Raw genomic sequence first — 17,072 nt, forward strand, 5'->3', positions numbered from 1 at the left:
TGAGGTAGTGAATGTATCTCTCCACTGGTTCTGGAGGGGGCTTGGTGCCCAGAGTGCTTCATCCTGCCAAGGACTGAGGTAGTGAATGTGAATATCCACTGGTTCTGGAGGGGGCTTGGTGCCCAGAGTGCTTAATCCTGCCAAGGACTGAGGTAGTGGATGTGAATCTCCACTGGTTCTGGAGGGGGCTTGGTGCACAGAGTGCTTAATCCTGCCAAGGACTGAGGTTGTGGATGTATCTCTCCACTGGGTCTGGAGTGGGCTTGGTCCCCAGAGTGCTTCATCCTGCCAAGGACTGAGGTAGTGGATGTGACACTCCACTGACGGAGGTGCAACATGCAAGTTGCCCAGGCTCCTGGAAATGATCACCAGCCTCGTACGACTGACCACTGGGGATGCCAGCCATGTCTGCTGTGGTGCCACTGGCTCAGGATGTCGCGGGGCCGCTGGCAGTGCTGGCGGCGGGGTCATTAGCGGCGGTGCTTGCGGCGGACTCTGTGGCATCGGTGCTGGCGGCGGTCTTTGTGGCGGCAGTGCTGGTTGGGGCCTCACTGACTGCGGTGCTTGTGGCGGTGTCAGTAGCGGCGGTGCTGGTGGCGGGCTCACTAACTGCAGTTCTGGCGGGGGTGTCAGTAGCAGCGGTGCTGGTGGCGGGCTCACTGACTGCGGTGCTGGCGGCGGTGTCAGTAGCGGCGGTGCCGGTGGCGGCCTCACTGACTGCGATGCTGGTGAAGGGCACAGTGTCTGCGGTGCTGGCGGAGGTGTCTGTGGCGGTGGTGCAGGTGGCAGTGCCGGTGGCGGTCTTGTCCGCCATGCAGGTTGGCGTCGACGTGGACCTGCCTTTGTTTTTTTGGCCCTTCCCCTCCTTTGATGGTGGCGCAGCTGTCTTGCCACTTTCAACTTTTGTTTTTCCTGAGCCCTTGGTGGCAGGTGTTTTCGCCTTCTCCCTCCGGGATGTGGACAACTTTTTCTGTTTTGGAGGTGGGGGAATGTCCTTGCCCTCGCTCCTTGGGACACTGGCAGCCCTTTTGCTTGGCGCACTCCAAAATCCTGCTATTGCTGGCACCACTGTGCCCGGTGAGGTGCTGGGTTGGGACCTGGAAAGGCGGGCCCTATGGGACGGATGGGGGGGAGGTGTAGGAAAGAGTTCAACATTTGAAATGAAAAGCTTTTTAGACACACTGGGACGGGTAGATGGAGGGGGTTTGGGAGTGGAGGAAGAGGAAGTGGATGTAGGAGGTGAACGTTTGCTGACTTTGGGTGAAGGTGCATGGGCTGGAGGCTGTTGTGAGGTGGATGGCTGTTGGGTGGGTGTGTGACTGTGTTTATGTACTTTGGGAGGAGGGCTCACAGACACACTGGGAGAGGACACAGGGGATGTTTGAATGGTAGTGAGGGTGGTGAGTGCACGTGAGCGGTGTGTGGTGATGGGTGTGCTGGTGATGGAGGTAGTGGCTCAAGATGTAGTGCATGCAGGTGTGAGTGGAGACGAGACTGGGAGGGAGGAGGGAGAAGTGGAGGAGGGGGACACAGTGGATGCAGTGGATGTTGGTATGTCTGCATGGGTATGATGCTTGTGTGAGTGCCTGTGGGGTGTGTGGTACTTATGTTTGCCTAAGCCACCCTTGTGTGTTGAGGTGTGTGTATGCTGGTATGATGGTATGCTTCGGATAGGCTTAGGTAAAGGGGATTGGGTCTGGGTGGAGGAGGCTAGAGGGGGGAGGCTGGACACAGGAACAATGGCTGCCATCAGTGCTGAGGCCAGAGCCTGAAATGCTTGCTGTTGGGCTGCCTGGCCAGAATGAATGCCCTCCAGGTATGCATTTGTTTGTTGCAAATGCCTTTCGACACCCTGGAATGGCATTCAGAATGGTAGACTGCCCAACAGTGAGGGATCTCAGGAGGTCAATAGCCTCCTCACTGAGGGCAGCAGGGCTGACTGGGGTAGGGCCTGAGGTGCCTGTGGCGAAGGAGATGCCCACCCTCCTGGGTGAGCGGCCACGGGACACACGCTGAGGGGCTGCTGGGAGGGCGGTGCTGGTAGGGGGGGGTGGCGGCTGTACCTGTAGATGCGGTGGGCACAGAGGGGCCGGCACCGCAAGGGAGCTCCCATCAGAGGAGGAGTCGGTGTTGCTGGTCTCTGCTCCTGTCCCATCCGTGGAGCTCCCCTCGCCCTCTGTCCCATTGGTGGCTTCAGACTCCGTTGTCTCGCCCTCCAGGGCCATGTGGGATGCAGCTCCCTCCTTCTCCGGTGGAACTGCTCCTCTGCCTGTTGATGCTAATGCACACAAGAACAGGGAGACCACAAAAAGGGGGGGGGGAGAAAGAAGAAAGACATGTTCAGTGCATGCAATACCGCTACCGTTGGTGGACACAACAGACACAGCAGCTCTCTGCACTACGCCATGCACTTAGAGTTCCCTAATTAATCACAGGGACATGGGGTACAAGGCTCATGCCCGATTGCTGCACACATGGAAGTCACAGGAGCCTGACTAGGTGTTGATGGCTCTTAACACTGGTGGGGTTGGGGTGCCACATAGCCTGCCTCACAAAGGGTCCTTGCCTACAAAGCTCACTCTGGCCTAGGGTAACCCACTACCCACCTCCCCCACCCAGACACCTCCTAATGCGCGCAGAGTCAGATGGATGTGACTGTACTCACTCCCTTGTGGCTGCTGTGATGCCCTCAAGCGCCCATCCAACTCAGGATACGCCACAGCCAGGACCCGGAACATCGGGGGTCATGGTGCGACGGGCACCCCTCCCACATTGGGAGGCCATCCCCAGCTGGGCCTCCGCCGTCTTCTTGCTCCAGCGGCGAATGTCCTCCCAAATTTTCCGGCAGTGGGTACTCCGTCTGTGGTGGACCACCAGGGTCCAGACGTCCTTGGCGATGGCACACCAAATATCCTTCCTCTGGTGGGCGCTGACCTAGAGGAATAGTACAGGGCAAAAGTAAAACGTTTAACTGTCCGGACCGTTACAGTCATTGGCCCATGTTCCCACCCTTGCCCTGACGCACATACCCTCACCGTCCGCTCATGCAGGCCTCAGTCCCCCACCCCGTATCTTCCATCCACACCACTCCAAAAAGGCATTGCCCATACAGCATGCTCACAGTGTACTCACCTATTTGTCTGGAGGACAGTAGAGTAGCGTGTACTGGGGGAGGAGCCCATCCACTAACTTCTCCAACTCCTCTGAAGTGAAGGCAGGGGCCCTTTCCCCCGACACAGGAGCCATCGTCGCTTCCAGACACAGGTCACAGCAGCACTAGCAGTGTAGGTCCTGTCGAAGGTCAGGTATCAAGTGAGTGCACAGTCAGAAAATGGCGGTCACGTCCGCGGCAGTGCATACTGTCACCGTCGGCGTACATCGTCATTGGCTCCTGAAACCCATAGGGTCCAATGTTAACCAATGCAGGATTGCGCTGCGGTCTTCGACCGCCTACCTCGACAGTGTAGAACGCCAGCGCTATTACCTCATATCCCCTTGTCCCACCTTACAGGTCAGGCAGCCACCATTTCAGGTGGCCACATGGCATTATTTGTAAATGCATCACATATATCTAGGCCTTGCATACACACAGAGACAGGCACATAGCGGATTGACAAATGTGTGCAATAAAATCTTTTTTTACTACCTCAGTGTTGGCTGACTCTGTGCTCGCTGTTCTCGTCCATAGGGCATGTCCGCTGGGGAAGGTGAGGAGATGGCGGCATCCTCCGGTGTACAGACCGCTGGTGGACCTGTTGACAATGGTAGAGAGACATGTAATAGTCACCTACAGCCTTGATCGTGCCACAATCCAGGAACTGTGTGCCCAGTTGGAGCCAGACCTGATTTCAGCTATCCGCCATCCCACAGGAATCCCCCCTCTAGTGCAGGTCCTGTCAGTACTCCATTTCCTGGCAAGTGGGTCTTTTCAAACAACAGTGGCCATGGCATCAGGGATGTCCCAGCCTATGTTCTCCAACGTGTTGTCCAGAGTGTTATGTGCCCTGCTGAAACACATGCGCAGGTACATCGTTTTCCCTCAGGAGGAGGATTTGCCTACAGTTTAAGGTGACTTCTATGCCCTGGGACATATCCCCAACATCATAGGTGCCATTGATGGGACACATGTGGCCTTGGTACCCCCCGCCAGGAGTGGACAGGTGTACAGAAACCGGAAGAGCTACCATTCAATGAATGTGCAGATGGTGTATTTGGCAGACCAGTACATCTCCCATGTGAACGGCAAGTTTTCAGGCTCAGTGCATGACGCTTAATGACGCTTACATTTTGAGGAATAGTAGCATCCTTTATGTGATGGGGTAACTCCAGAAGCACCGTGTGTGGCTAATAGCGAGGACAAGGACCCTATACCCTGTGAATAGTTGTCTGGGTCTGGGGTTGTCCCTAAGGGTTAGTGTGTGTCTAACAGTTGTCCTTCGACATTTGCAGGTGACTCTGGCTACCCCAACCTGTCATGGCTACTGACCCCAGTGAGAAATCCCAGGACAACAGCAGAGGAAGGTTACAATGAGGCACATGGGCGAACTAGGAGAGTGATAGAAAGGACCTTCAGCCTCTTGAAGGCCAGGTTCCGGTGCCTCCATATGACAGGTGGTTCTCTCTACTACTCACCAAAGAAGGTGTGCCAGATCATCGTGGCCTGCTGTATGCTGCACAACCTGGCTTTGCGACGACAGGTGCCTTTTCTGCAGGAGGATGGTCCAGAAGGAGGTCTTGTGGCAGCTGTGGAGCCTGTGGACAGTGAAGAAGAGGAGGCAGAAGAAGAGGATATCGACAACAGAAACAACGTGATCCAGCAATACTTCCAGTGAGACACAGGTAAGAAGACGTCACAGCCTCCTACATCTCACACAATTGTTAGACCTATCATATTTCTGTCACTTTCACCCAGTGTATGGACCCTGACTTGTCACTTTGCCTTTCCATTTCACAGATGTGGGTCCCACTGTGTGACCTCTGCTATGTTACCTCATGGACTAGAGCTGTGTGACATAGGTATGTTGGCAATACAATTGACATTGCTATTTTCCTCAGTTATTGCAAATGCACATTAGTGAAAGCACAGACTGACTCCAGATTGTTTTGTAATTCAAGGGTGTTTATTTAAGTGAAAATTAGTGGAGGGGGTTGTAAAATGGGAAGGGGTGATGGTGGAGGAACGTCCATGGCAGAGTCCAGTCTATTTGTCTCACAGGTGCATTGTCCAAAGGGTCATAGGAAGTGGAGCTAGGGCAGTTTAAGGATGGACAGGGTGACGAAGTGGGACAGAAGGATGACATTCAGGGGGGTCTCATTTCTTGGCGGGATCTTGGCATTGTTCACTGTCTTTGTCCTGGATCTCAGGGACCGTTTGCAGGGTGGTTTTCCATCTGCAGGGGGTGGGGTGCTGGTGTTGTGGTCTTGTGGCGGTGCCTCCTGTCCACTAGCGCCACGGCGGAGGTGGTGGGCTGTTCATCACCGAGGCTAGTGTCAGGGGCCCCTTGTTGTGCCACAGTGTACCTCCTGGTGTTCAGAAGGCCCTTCAGCACCCCTACAATGGTGACCAGGGTGGTGTTGATGGACTTGAGTTCCTCCCTGATCCCCAAATACTGTTCCTTCTGCAGCCGCTTGGTCTCCTGAAACTTGGTCAGTACTGTTGCCATCGTCTCCTGGGAATGATGGTACGCTCCCATGATGTTGGAGAGTGCCTCGTGGAGAGTGGGTTTCTTGGGCCTGTCCTCCCCCTGTCGCACAGCAGTCCTCCCAGTTCCCCTGTTTTCCTGTTCCTCTGTCTCCTGAACCGTGTGCCCACTGCCACTGACCACAGGTCCCTGTTGTTCTTGGGTTTGTGGGTTTGCCTGGGTTCCCTGTAGTGGTGGACACACTGCTGCTTGACATGTCCTGGGGACAGAGGGTTGGGCCCGCTGGGTGGGTGCTGTGCTGGTATTTCCTGACAGGGGAGGCTCTGTGGTGGCATGTGCCAGTATGTAGGGAACCGACTGTCCCGAGGTCCCAGATGGGCCAGGCTGGTCATCTAGATCCAGTTGGACAGAGCTGCTGTCATCACTGTGGGCCTCTTCTGTGGGGGGGTGGACATGTCTGGAACCTCCTGTCCGGTGACGTTGGGTAGGGGTCCTGCAGGGGTGTAAAGGCATGATTATTGCATCTGTGTGTTCCATGGAGTGCAATCGATGGGTGACCCTGTACCCCAGTGCTTACATTCTTGTCTAGGACCTTGTGTGATCTTTGGTTTGGGGATCTGTGTGGGTATCTGTAGTGGACATGCTTTGGTGATAGGTGTTCATGCTTTGGTGTTTTGCTTGCAAGGCTTGGTGTTGGGATGTGTGGTTTGTGATAGTGGGACATATGTGAGGTGTTGGAGTGATGGGGTGAGGGTGAGGGTGGGGTATGTGATAGCATGCAGGTAGGGTAGGGGATGTAATAGTTAAGATTTGACTTACCAGAGTCCATTCCTCCAGCTACTCCTGTGAGTCCCTCAGGATACAGTATAGCCAAGACCTGCTCCTCCCATGTTGTTAGTTGTGGGGGAGGAGGTGGGGGTCCGCCACCAGTCCTCTGAACTGCAATCTGGTGTCTTGAGACCACGGAACGTACCTTCCCCTGTAGGTCGTTCCACCTCTTCCTGATGTCATCCCTAGTTCTTGGACGCTGTCCCACTGCGTTGACCCTGTCTACAATTCTGCGCCATAGCTCCATCTTCCTAGCAATGGAGGTGTGCTGCACCTGTGATCCGAATAGCCGTGGCTCTACCCAGACGATTTCCTCCACCATGACCCTGAGCTTCTCCTCAGAGAACCTGGGGTGTCTTTGCGGTGCCATGGTGTGGTGTGGGTGATCTGTGAGGTGGTGTGTGTTGTGATGTGTGAGGGGATGTGTTTGTGTGTGTTGTGTGAGGTACGTGGATGTTGTGTGAGTGATGGTGTTGTGTGCCTGTGGATGCTAGTTTGTTGATGGTGGTCTCTCTCTCTGTGCTTAGTTCTCAAATTTTGTCGCAGGGGTTTGTGGGTGATGTGGGTGTGTGTTATATATTGTATTGAGTGTGTGGGAGTGGTGTGTGTATGTGTATCAGGTGTGTGTATTTCAAATTGTCCACTGTGGTGGTGTTTTGTAAATGTGTGTGTTTTTTTAGCGCGGCGGTGTGTTCCGCCAATGGAATACAGCAGTTGAAAGACCGCCACGTGGATTCATGCGTCATGATAGTGTGGGTGTATTCCTGTTGGCGTGACGGTGTAGGTTTTGTAATCGCCAGTTTATCACTGATCTTTGGTGTGGCGGACTTGTGTGGGTGTCTAGATTTTGGCAGATTCCGGCGTGTGGGTCGTAATAGCTGTGGCGGATTTCCGCAGCCGCAGCGGTGTGTTGGCGGTCTTCTGCACTGCGGTAAGCGGGATTTACTGGCAATGTTGTAATGAGGGCCTAAATGTCTTATTTAAAAATGACAGCCAAATGATCTGCCAACAAATTAATAATAGAGTTAAAAATTTTAACAAACAGAGATAAGCTCGGCTCTGCCTCTTCCGGCCGCGGACGGGCGCAGAAGGGTCCACTCTTGGCCCGGTCTTTGCCCGGGCGCGTCCTCTTGCATCCCGCGCAGCGGAGGACTGAGCCAAGTTATGCGCCTCCTGGCACTAAAGTAAACAGCAGCCGCAGCGTTCTGCTGCAAGAAATCCCGGCTGTTGAAGTCTGAGCCCCCTCACCCCCTCAGGATTCGTGTCCCGCGCAGCGGAGGGCTGAGCCAAGTTTATGCGCCTCCTGGCGCCAAAGTAAAGAGCAGCCGCGGAGTTCTGCCGCAAGGAATCCCGGCTGTTGGAGTCCAAGCCACCTCGCCTCCTTAGAATATGCGTCCCGCGCAGCGGAGGGCTGAGCCAAGTTTATGCACCTCCTGGCGTGTCGCAGATGGACAGGCCATGACCCGAGTCCAGCCCGGAGGACTCTGAGCCGCTCAGGGAGCCAGAGCCTCTGAGGGAGCCCCTTAGGTAACTCTCACGGTATGACAGGAAGTCGAGAGTACTGGGGGGTGCGTCAAAGACCGGAGACTCAAAGAGACGCCAGAGCAGGGGCTGGAAGAAGGAGGCAGCGTGGGCTGGGGGTCCCGGGGATGCAGGCTGCCTTCAGGGCGCTGTTGCTGGCAGTACTGCTGGTTGTGCAGGTTCTGCGTCTGGGTGGCCAGCGGGGTGAGCAGGCTGCCCAGGTCGTGGCCCGCCGAGAATCCAACGACGTTGTTGGCCGAGAGCAGCTGCAGCTCCTCGGCGTAGAGCTGCGAGAGCAGGAGCGGTCATGTGTGGGGCTCAGCCGGCTCGGGCCCGGCCTGCGCCACGCTGGGGGAATCCGGAGAAGCTGAGGCTGTGCTGGAGGCACAGCAGCTCCCTGGAGCCCCACTGCTGCTGGCTACTGTTAAAGTCGAAGTCCCTGAGGGAGGACGAGACGGGCACTGCCTGGCGTCGCTCCTCAGCATTGTGGATGAAGTGGCAGCGCGGCCCGTAGAAGCCCACCGTGCTCTCTAGAAGACCTGGACTGCACTAGCACCGCTGGTCTCGTCCCACACCGCACCAATGCCGGGAACGTGACCAAGCCCTGTACCTCTCCAAACCACCCTGTGAGGTCAATCACCAATGGGGGATCAAAAGACACTTTATTTTAGTGACATAATGTCAAATATATCTTAGAGGCTATACTTCCTTAGGAGGTAAGTATTGTACACAAAACATACACTAATAACCAGAATCAGGTAAGTAAACAGTCATAAAATAGTGCAAATAATGAAAATCACAATACGTTAAAATAAGCCTAGGGGAAAACAAACCAAATACTAAAATAGTGGAATGCAGATGTTGGTTTCCCACCTAGGCAAGAGTATTGTGTATAGGGGTGTGGGTAGTGTAAGAAAACACAAAAGGTAAATAAAGTCCCCCACCCCAGAGCCCAGGAAAGCAGGAGTAAAGTACAGCAAGTTTCCTCAGAACACTAGAAGTCATGATGAAGAATAATGCAAAAACCAAGCAAGACTGCAAGAGAGCAACAATGTATTCCTGGACCTGAAGACCTGCAGAGGGAAGATACCAATTCGAAGAGCTGCTGAGGAGTCCAGGAAGAACAGGAGCCCCTGCTAACCCGGATGAAGGTGCAAAAGTGAAACCTCCGGTTGGAAGAAAAAGTCAGAGATGCACCAAAGAAGAAAGCTGCGGGTTCCTGCTTGGTGCAAGAGATGTCCCACATCGAGTAAATGGATGCAGGCTGGTTTTCATTGTCAGATTTCACCAGCAAGCCTTGGCTCACGCAAGAGATGTGTTTGGCAGGAAAAGGCGCTGACGTGTCCCATGAGGGACTTGGGGGTCTCAACTCAGATTGAGGAGACAGAGGGGGGCTCTCAGTTCTTCGGAGAGCCCTCAGAAGACCAGGCAGCAAGCACAAGAGTCCCAGGATACGGGGACAAAGGGGTTGCAAATCACAGTCATCGCAGCACTACACAAAGAGATCCCATGCCGCCGGAAACAACTCAGGGAGCTGAGCGTCACAGGATAGAGTGTTGGGGACCTGGGCTAAGCTGTGCATAAAGGGTTCCTTGGTGAAGCACACAGATGCCAAAGGAGCTGCAAAACACGAAGTGCACAGGGGTACTGTCTGGCACGGGGAGGCAAGCTCTCACCGCCACCAAATTTGAACAGTTGGACTTTGGGCAGTCAGGGTTACTTCGGTCCACCACCTGTGTTCCAGGATCCACGCTCGTTGTCAGGAGAGGGGACCCACAGTACAGGTCAGTGCTGCAGAGAGGTGCCTGCTGAAGCAGGGAAGTGACTCCATCACTCTATGGGAGATTCCTTCGGTCCTTCTGGTGTAGGATGAAGACAGGCAGTCCTCGGAGCGTGCACTACCTGGAAACTGTTGAAGTTGCTGGCAGAAGCTGAAGTTACAGAGTTGCAGTAGCCTTCTTGGATACTTTGTTGCAAGTTGTGGGGTTCCTGGAGCAGTTCAGGGGTTGATCTGATGGTAGGAGGTGAAGCAAAGGATGCAGAGGATCCTGCTGGAGTCTTGCAATCCAAATCTGAGGAAACACCGAGAGGACAGACTCTAAATAGCCCTGTGAGGGGGATTGGTCACCTAACCAGGTGAGCACCCATCAGGAGGGGTATCTGACGTCACCTGCTGGCACTGGTCAGTTAGATGCTCCTAGAGTTCCCTGACCATCCTGAAAACAAGGTGGCAGAACCCAGGGACACTCTGGAGGAGCTATAGGCACCACCCCTCTGGTGGTGATGGACAGGGGAGTGGTCACTCCCCTTTCCTTTGTCCAGTTTCACACCTGAGCAGGGACTGGGGGTCTCTGAACCGGTGTAGCCTGGATTATGCAAGGAGAGCACCGTTTGTGCCCTTCAAAGCATTTCCAGAGGCTCTGGGCAGATACCCCTCCCATGCCTGTAACATCTATTTCCAATGGGAGAGGGTGTATCACCCTTCTCCTAAAGGAACTGCATTGTTCTGCCTTCCTGGGATTGAGCTGCTCAAGACCCAGTAGGGCAGAAGCCTCTCTGTGAGGTGGCAGCAGCTGGGGCTGCAGTGGAAACCTCAGAGAGCTTGTTTGGCAGTACTGGGGCGTCCATGGTGGAGCCCCCTTGGGTGCATGGAATTGCCCCCCAATACCAAAATCAGATTGGGGGTACAATTTCTCAATCCTAGACACATGCCCATATTCAGGTTACCATTGTGAAGCTACATATATGCATTGACCTAAATGTAGTGCACAATTAGAATGGCGTCCTCGCACTCACAAAGTCTGGGAAATTGGTCCTGGACAAAGTGAGGGCACCTCTGCTAGTGCAGGGTGCCCTCACACACAGTAACTTTGCACCTAGCCTTTAGGAACTGAAGGTTAGACATATAAGTGACTTATAATTTACCTGGTGCAGTGAAAATGGCTTTGAAATAGTGCTTGCACTATTTCACTCCTCAGGCTGCAGTGGCAATCCTGAAGAAGTGTTTGTATGAGCTCCTTATGGGTGGAAAAAGAAATGCTGCAGCCCATAAGGATCTCCTGGAACCCCAATGCCATGGGTACCTAGGTACCATATACTAGGAACTTACAAGGGTGGGTCCAGTATGCCAATCTGTAGTGAAATAAGTGGTCACTAGACTATAGTGACAAATGTGAAAACAGAGAGAGCATAAGCCCTGGAGTTCTGATTAGCAGGACTCCAGTGACACAGTCAAGCATACTGACAAAACAGTAAAACCTACTGACATGTTGGCCTCAAACTATGACCACTGGGGTCCTGACTAGCGGGATCCCAGTGAGACAGTAAAAACACACGGACAAACACTGATAAACAGACCAAAAATGGGGGTAACCATACTAGAAAGAGGGTATTTTCTTACAATGACTCCCTGTACAACAGTCACTTTACATAACATTCAATAGGGAGATGGGGCACAAGTCTATATTGGTGGTAGGACTCTGATCTTGTGGTTGAAGGTGGTGAAACAGTGCCTGCTGGGAGTTGCAGCCCTGTCAGTCCCTGCACTACACACACTTGACTAATTTTACTCTCCCAGGAAAGTGAATTTCAGTTGTAAATGACCAAACAGGGGTATTTGGACTATTGTTCACTGGGCTTGTGTTTAAAATCACATTAAGTGGCCCTCCTGACCTAAGCATTCCTGCCAGTTCCTGTACTACACACACCATACTGTTTTCATCTCAGGTGAGTACATTACAATTAGTAGTTAACAGACAAGGGTATTTGAGGGAGAAAACACTGTGTTCATGGTTTCAATAACAGTAACAGTGCCTGCTGGGAGTTGTAGTCCTTACAGTCCCTGTACTATACACTATACAAATGTCATCTCCCCAAGTAAGTGCACTTGAGTTGTGAGTTGCCAAATAAAGGTCTTTGGACTGGGGGATACTGGACTGGTGCGTTGAGTCATGGTAAAAGTAGCAAACGGTGTACTGTGCATGACAAGGCATTTTTGTGAGATTTTTTGTGTTTTGACTTACCAGACTCCACTTCCCCAGGCATTCCTGTCAAGCCTTCAGGATGCAGGATGGCCAAGACCTTCTCCTCCCAGATAATGAGGTGTACTGGGGCACTGGGAGGGCCATGCCAGTCTTCTTGGCCTGCAGCTGGAGCCTGGAGACCATGGAACGCACCTTGCCTCTGAGGTTGTTTCACCTCTTCCTGATGTCCTCCCTTGTGCGCAGGGTGGTGCCTACTGTATTGACTCTGTCGACTGTCCTCTCCCACATTCCCATTTTCCGACTGAGAGAGGTGTGCTGGACTTGTGCTTTTAACAATTGTGGCTCTACTCTAATGATTTCATCCACCATGACTCAACTTATCATCAGTGAAACGTGGATTTTTCACAGGTGACAATGGAGTTAAGTTTGCGCTGAATTAGCATTACAAAATGTTGCTGATTCAGCGAAAACCGAGTATAAATATGCCCCTAAATGTGGGAAGTTCAAAAGTATGTCACTTGGGAAAGTGTGCGCAGGGTGTGGTGGGTATTGTGTGAGAAATGAGGAGTGCCTATTCTATGTTGCAGTGTATAGATGCAAAGGATTGTGGTTTGTGAAGGAGTGCGTTTTATAATGTCCTTTGCAGGTGTGTCAAGTGTGGCAATGTGTGGCAGCTTTGTTATTTTTTAATCAATCCAATGTGCTGTTGTGTATTACTTTGGTGACCATGCTGCGCCATGGTTTGGACCACCATTGGCTAACCACCATGGGTATCTGCCAATGAGACTTTGGATTTGTAATACGGTCAATGGTCGGTCGCTGGGCTGTCAGTGCTGGGGATAGGTGCTGGGGGTAGGACCACCTATTTCTAGGCCTCCACGCCGCTGCAGGACTGCCTTTGTTTTTTTTAGTGGTCAGGAGTCTGATTCATTTATTTAACACTACTGAATTTCAAAACTGTGACTTTTGACAGATTGTTCAAGCAAACAACATAAAACAATACCTGCTCCTGTTTGTGGTCAGATCTTATATCAACATTGCATATATGAAGAGTGAAAAATATGTTATTTTAATGCTGTGACTCTGCAGAGCCGATGGCAGTAAATTGGAAACAGAGATTACAAACATTAAAGCAGGACAAATATCTATTTCTACTCTGGCTATCATATTTCATGAAGGAGTTGATGTTCATCTGTTTCCTACACTTTCTATGTAAAAAGTAAAACTGGATGGGAAGTTTATAATGATAGCAACCTCAAATTCAAACAAAAATGTGTTTTAAGTTATCAAATTCTTATCTTTTCTTTTTGGAACCAAAGTTCTTAGGAGAATTGCAATTATAAAGCTGAAAAAATGTAGTTGTAGTAGATGCATTTTCAGTATTTATGACATTTTTCAGCTTACCAACAATACAGACACTGACACATCCAACCAAACACTAATCTACCCATTGACACACCCAGGAACACACTGATACTGATACTAACATGCCCAACCACCCCCAAACAAACAGCAATGCATCTACTAACACAGCCTGGCACATACTGATACATACCCTTACACACCCAATGAAACACTGCTGCGGTTAAAAATACACCCAGGCACATACTGACGCAGACACTGACACACCCAGCCAATCACCAATATAGCTACTGGCACACCCTGGAACACACAGATACAGATACTGAGACCCCCAGACACATACTCATACTCAAACTGACACACCCAGGCACACATTGATGAAGACACTGACACACCCATGCACACACCAATACAGACACTGACACACTCAAGCACACACTAATATAGACATTGACATTCCCAACTAGATAGTGATAAAGACAATAACACATTTAGCCAAACACTGATACAGCCTCTCAAACACTGATATTTATATACAAAAACTCCCAAACTCTTAAACACATTTATATATAGAAAAAAAATCAAAACACAGAATTTTCTTTTTCTTTGACCAGATGGAGTGGTTCTAAAAAGAAACATTTTTAAAGAATGTTTTAACGAGTTTTAGAGTTTCTTCTATTTTCAGAAGCCAAAACAAACAAGGTAGAAAATCTGACAGCAAGGGGATTAGTGAAAAGAAAAAAGCTTCACAATTCAAAAACATGACTTTTTCGGATGCAAAAATAAATAAATAAAAAATAACTTTGATGGCTGCTGATTGCATCCAGGTATGCAGCCACCAAAGTTGTATTTAAATCTACTGGCATGTGGAACTTTAGACAGTGGTTTATCATATATGATAAGTTATCATACACAGCTGAAACAGTTATGTTTTGTAAGTTTACGCTGCTTTGGCATCAAAAAATGACGCAAAGGCGGTGCTAACTTTTCATAAATCAGACCCATAGTGTCTGATGCGAAGGGTTGAGACAAAGCTGCAGAGGAGGTAGATGGCCTGTCACCTACTGCCTTCTCTTGTATCATCCTGTGTTAGGTCCTTTGTGAATAGTTTGAATGTTTCTTCACAGAACTGGTGCCATGGGAATATTTCTTACTTGTGCCCTGAGAGAGCTGCTTCCTGCAAATGGTACACTGCAGAAACTGAGCAGTTACCTTCTTTTCCCCATAAGGGATTGTGAAAAGCCTCCATAACTCACTTTCCTTTTTAGGTGGAGCCATATCCTCGTTCTCATCCTCTCCAACCACAGGATCTTCAGGTTGTGTGGATGACATAGCTGCCACTGTAAATTCCGTTTTGTGTTCAGCAGAATACAAAAAAGAAGAGATGCAGGTTTCCTCGTCTTGCTCTGTACTGAGATGGTAGAAAAGCAACTGAATTTGGGTGTGGTTTCTTTCGAAATTGGGTGAAGTCCTAATGTACCCAATCAGGAGGCAAAGTATAGGTGTGTTATTGAGCAAATTCATGGATCTAGTCCGTAGATCTGTGGATTAGCTAAACACATAACTTAAGTAAATATTTTAAAATCAGGTAGACGGTGCGATATATAAATATATATTCATATAAATATGTTCACACTGATGTTATTAATGGAAATAGAGGGATGTGCATATTTAAAGTATTTTTTTTAATTTTTGCTGAATCCACAAATCTGAATTTGCAGATTTCTTCCAATCATGTGATCGGAAGTAAAACCATGCATATTAAAAGAGAACTAACTAAGAAACCGTCATAAAAAATAAAAAAAAATATTATGAAAGCAACAGAACGGGTTGTATAAATAGTAACAAACGAGGAGAACGGAAAGAACAGTAATACAGATTTTATTTTTTAACATAAGTTTCATATTCGCGATGATCACGAACACTCGCTATATGTAACTTCTGGTTTTGTGAATATGTTGTGGAGATGGTGCGTTTCTGGAACAGTCAAAGACCCAAACATATGCATATTATACACGATGTTTGAGTACAGCTGTTCTCTAATACAGTGTTACAACTAATCCTTTGTAAATCTTCTTTTTGTAGTGTAACTTCTAAGTGTATCATGAGTGTTTGTGGTGATGTACTTCATCAGGACAACTGATGTAATCGCAATTATCATGTGACCTAGAAATAGAGCTTTGTGATTGGACACCTTTCATACACTTTCATAGGAAGTTCCTACCTTTTCATTCTTCCTGAAGGTTCTGTTCCCTTTAGTTGAGGTTTTCAGCAGTTGTACTGTTTCTTTCTATTTTTTTGCTGTGCAAAATGGCTAGTGGACGGAGTGAAGATGCTGAGTTATTGCAGTAGAGAGAAGAGGAAGAAGTACAGGTGGTTTCACAGCAAGCAGCAGCAGATACCCAACTACAGCATGAAGAGAAGTCCGAAGATGAAGGGCCACAACGTGTGGCATGGGATTTCTTCACAATCTCTTCTAGCGAATCTAAAACTGTGAACAAATTAGTAAAATGCACTTTGTGTGAAAAAACCCTCTCATGAGGGACTTCAAAAAATATTCTTGTGATACCATCAGCATGCTCTATCACCTGAAGACATATCATAGAAGACATCTTGGGAGGGAAAAGAGGAGTCGAGCAGGAGAAGGTACATCTTCCTCAAAAATATCAAGACTGTGAACATATTTATATGTATATATAGGGCATAGTCTAGTGATTTGTGAGATATTTGCTTAATTTATGTGTTTAGCTCATCCACAAATCTACAGACTAGATCCAAGTCCACTCATGAAGGCGTAATCACCTTCCTGAGTTACGTGATATGGGAGCGTACTGCTTGAAACACAGTGTCACTCTCACCATGGGAGAGCAATCCTTTGACCTAATATTAGAAGTAGCAAAAACAATCACACTTGTTATTTTTTTTTTCACAATATTCTTCAGTTTATTTGGTGTTGTTTCACTTGTTTGAGATACATTTTTCTACTTGTTGATGTCATTTTGATAAAACAATACATCCCAAAAATGTTCAAAAGTGTTAGAAAAAAATAATAAAAAGCAGTATGACTATGGTGTATGGAGGAATGAATAAGTCTATGTATAGGTGAGTGACAGAGTGCATGAGTGTGTGCATGGGTGAGTGAGTGAGTGAGTGCATGAGTACATGTTTTAATAAGTGAGTGAGTGCACAAATTCTGTTTTGGTGATTCACTGACTGCATGACTGGATGTATCAGTGAATGGTGACCTAAGTTATGTATGGCTGATTCAATTAGTTTCTTACTTCATGTGTAAGTGAGTGAGGTAGTGCATGTGTATGTGTATGGCTGAAAGAGTGACTGCATGAGCACATCTATGGATAAGTAAGTGCATGAGTGCTGTATGACTAATTGAGACAATGAGTGTGTGTATGGATAACTAGTAAGTGAGTGATATGTGGCTGACTGACTGACTATATGAGTGCATGTATGGGTGAGTGAGTGCATAAGTGGTGTATGGGTAAATGATTGAATGCATGAGTGCATGTTTGGGCAAGTGAGTGAGTGCATGACTGGTGTATGGGTGAGTGAGTGACTGCATGAGTAGTGTATGGGTAATTGATATAGTGCGGGTGTGCATGTAGGGGTGAGTGAGAGACTGCATGAATGTATGTATGGGTGAGTGACTGAGTACATGAGTGCATGTGTTAGTAAGAGACTACATGAGTTCTTGTATGTGTGAGTGATAGAGTGCATGAGT

The 17,072-nt window shown here is 49.3% G+C and overlaps 1 protein-coding gene across 1 annotated transcript; it reads right to left on the reverse strand.

Annotated features, from left to right (window-relative positions):
- Positions 1-7,892: 7,892 nt before the first annotated feature.
- LOC138283569 (mRNA decay activator protein ZFP36L2-B-like) lies at positions 7,893-14,668 on the reverse strand. Its single transcript, XM_069221508.1, has 4 exons — positions 14,593-14,668; positions 8,454-8,521; positions 8,325-8,399; positions 7,893-8,081 (listed from the first exon to the last, which is right to left on the reverse strand). The coding sequence occupies exons 1-4, from the start codon at positions 14,666-14,668 to the stop codon at positions 7,893-7,895; spliced, it is 408 nt and encodes a 135-aa protein (XP_069077609.1).
- Positions 14,669-17,072: the final 2,404 nt, after the last annotated feature.

This window comes from Pleurodeles waltl, chromosome 3_1 (genome assembly GCF_031143425.1).
Source record: "Pleurodeles waltl isolate 20211129_DDA chromosome 3_1, aPleWal1.hap1.20221129, whole genome shotgun sequence".
NCBI classification, from domain to species: domain Eukaryota; kingdom Metazoa; phylum Chordata; class Amphibia; order Caudata; family Salamandridae; genus Pleurodeles; species Pleurodeles waltl.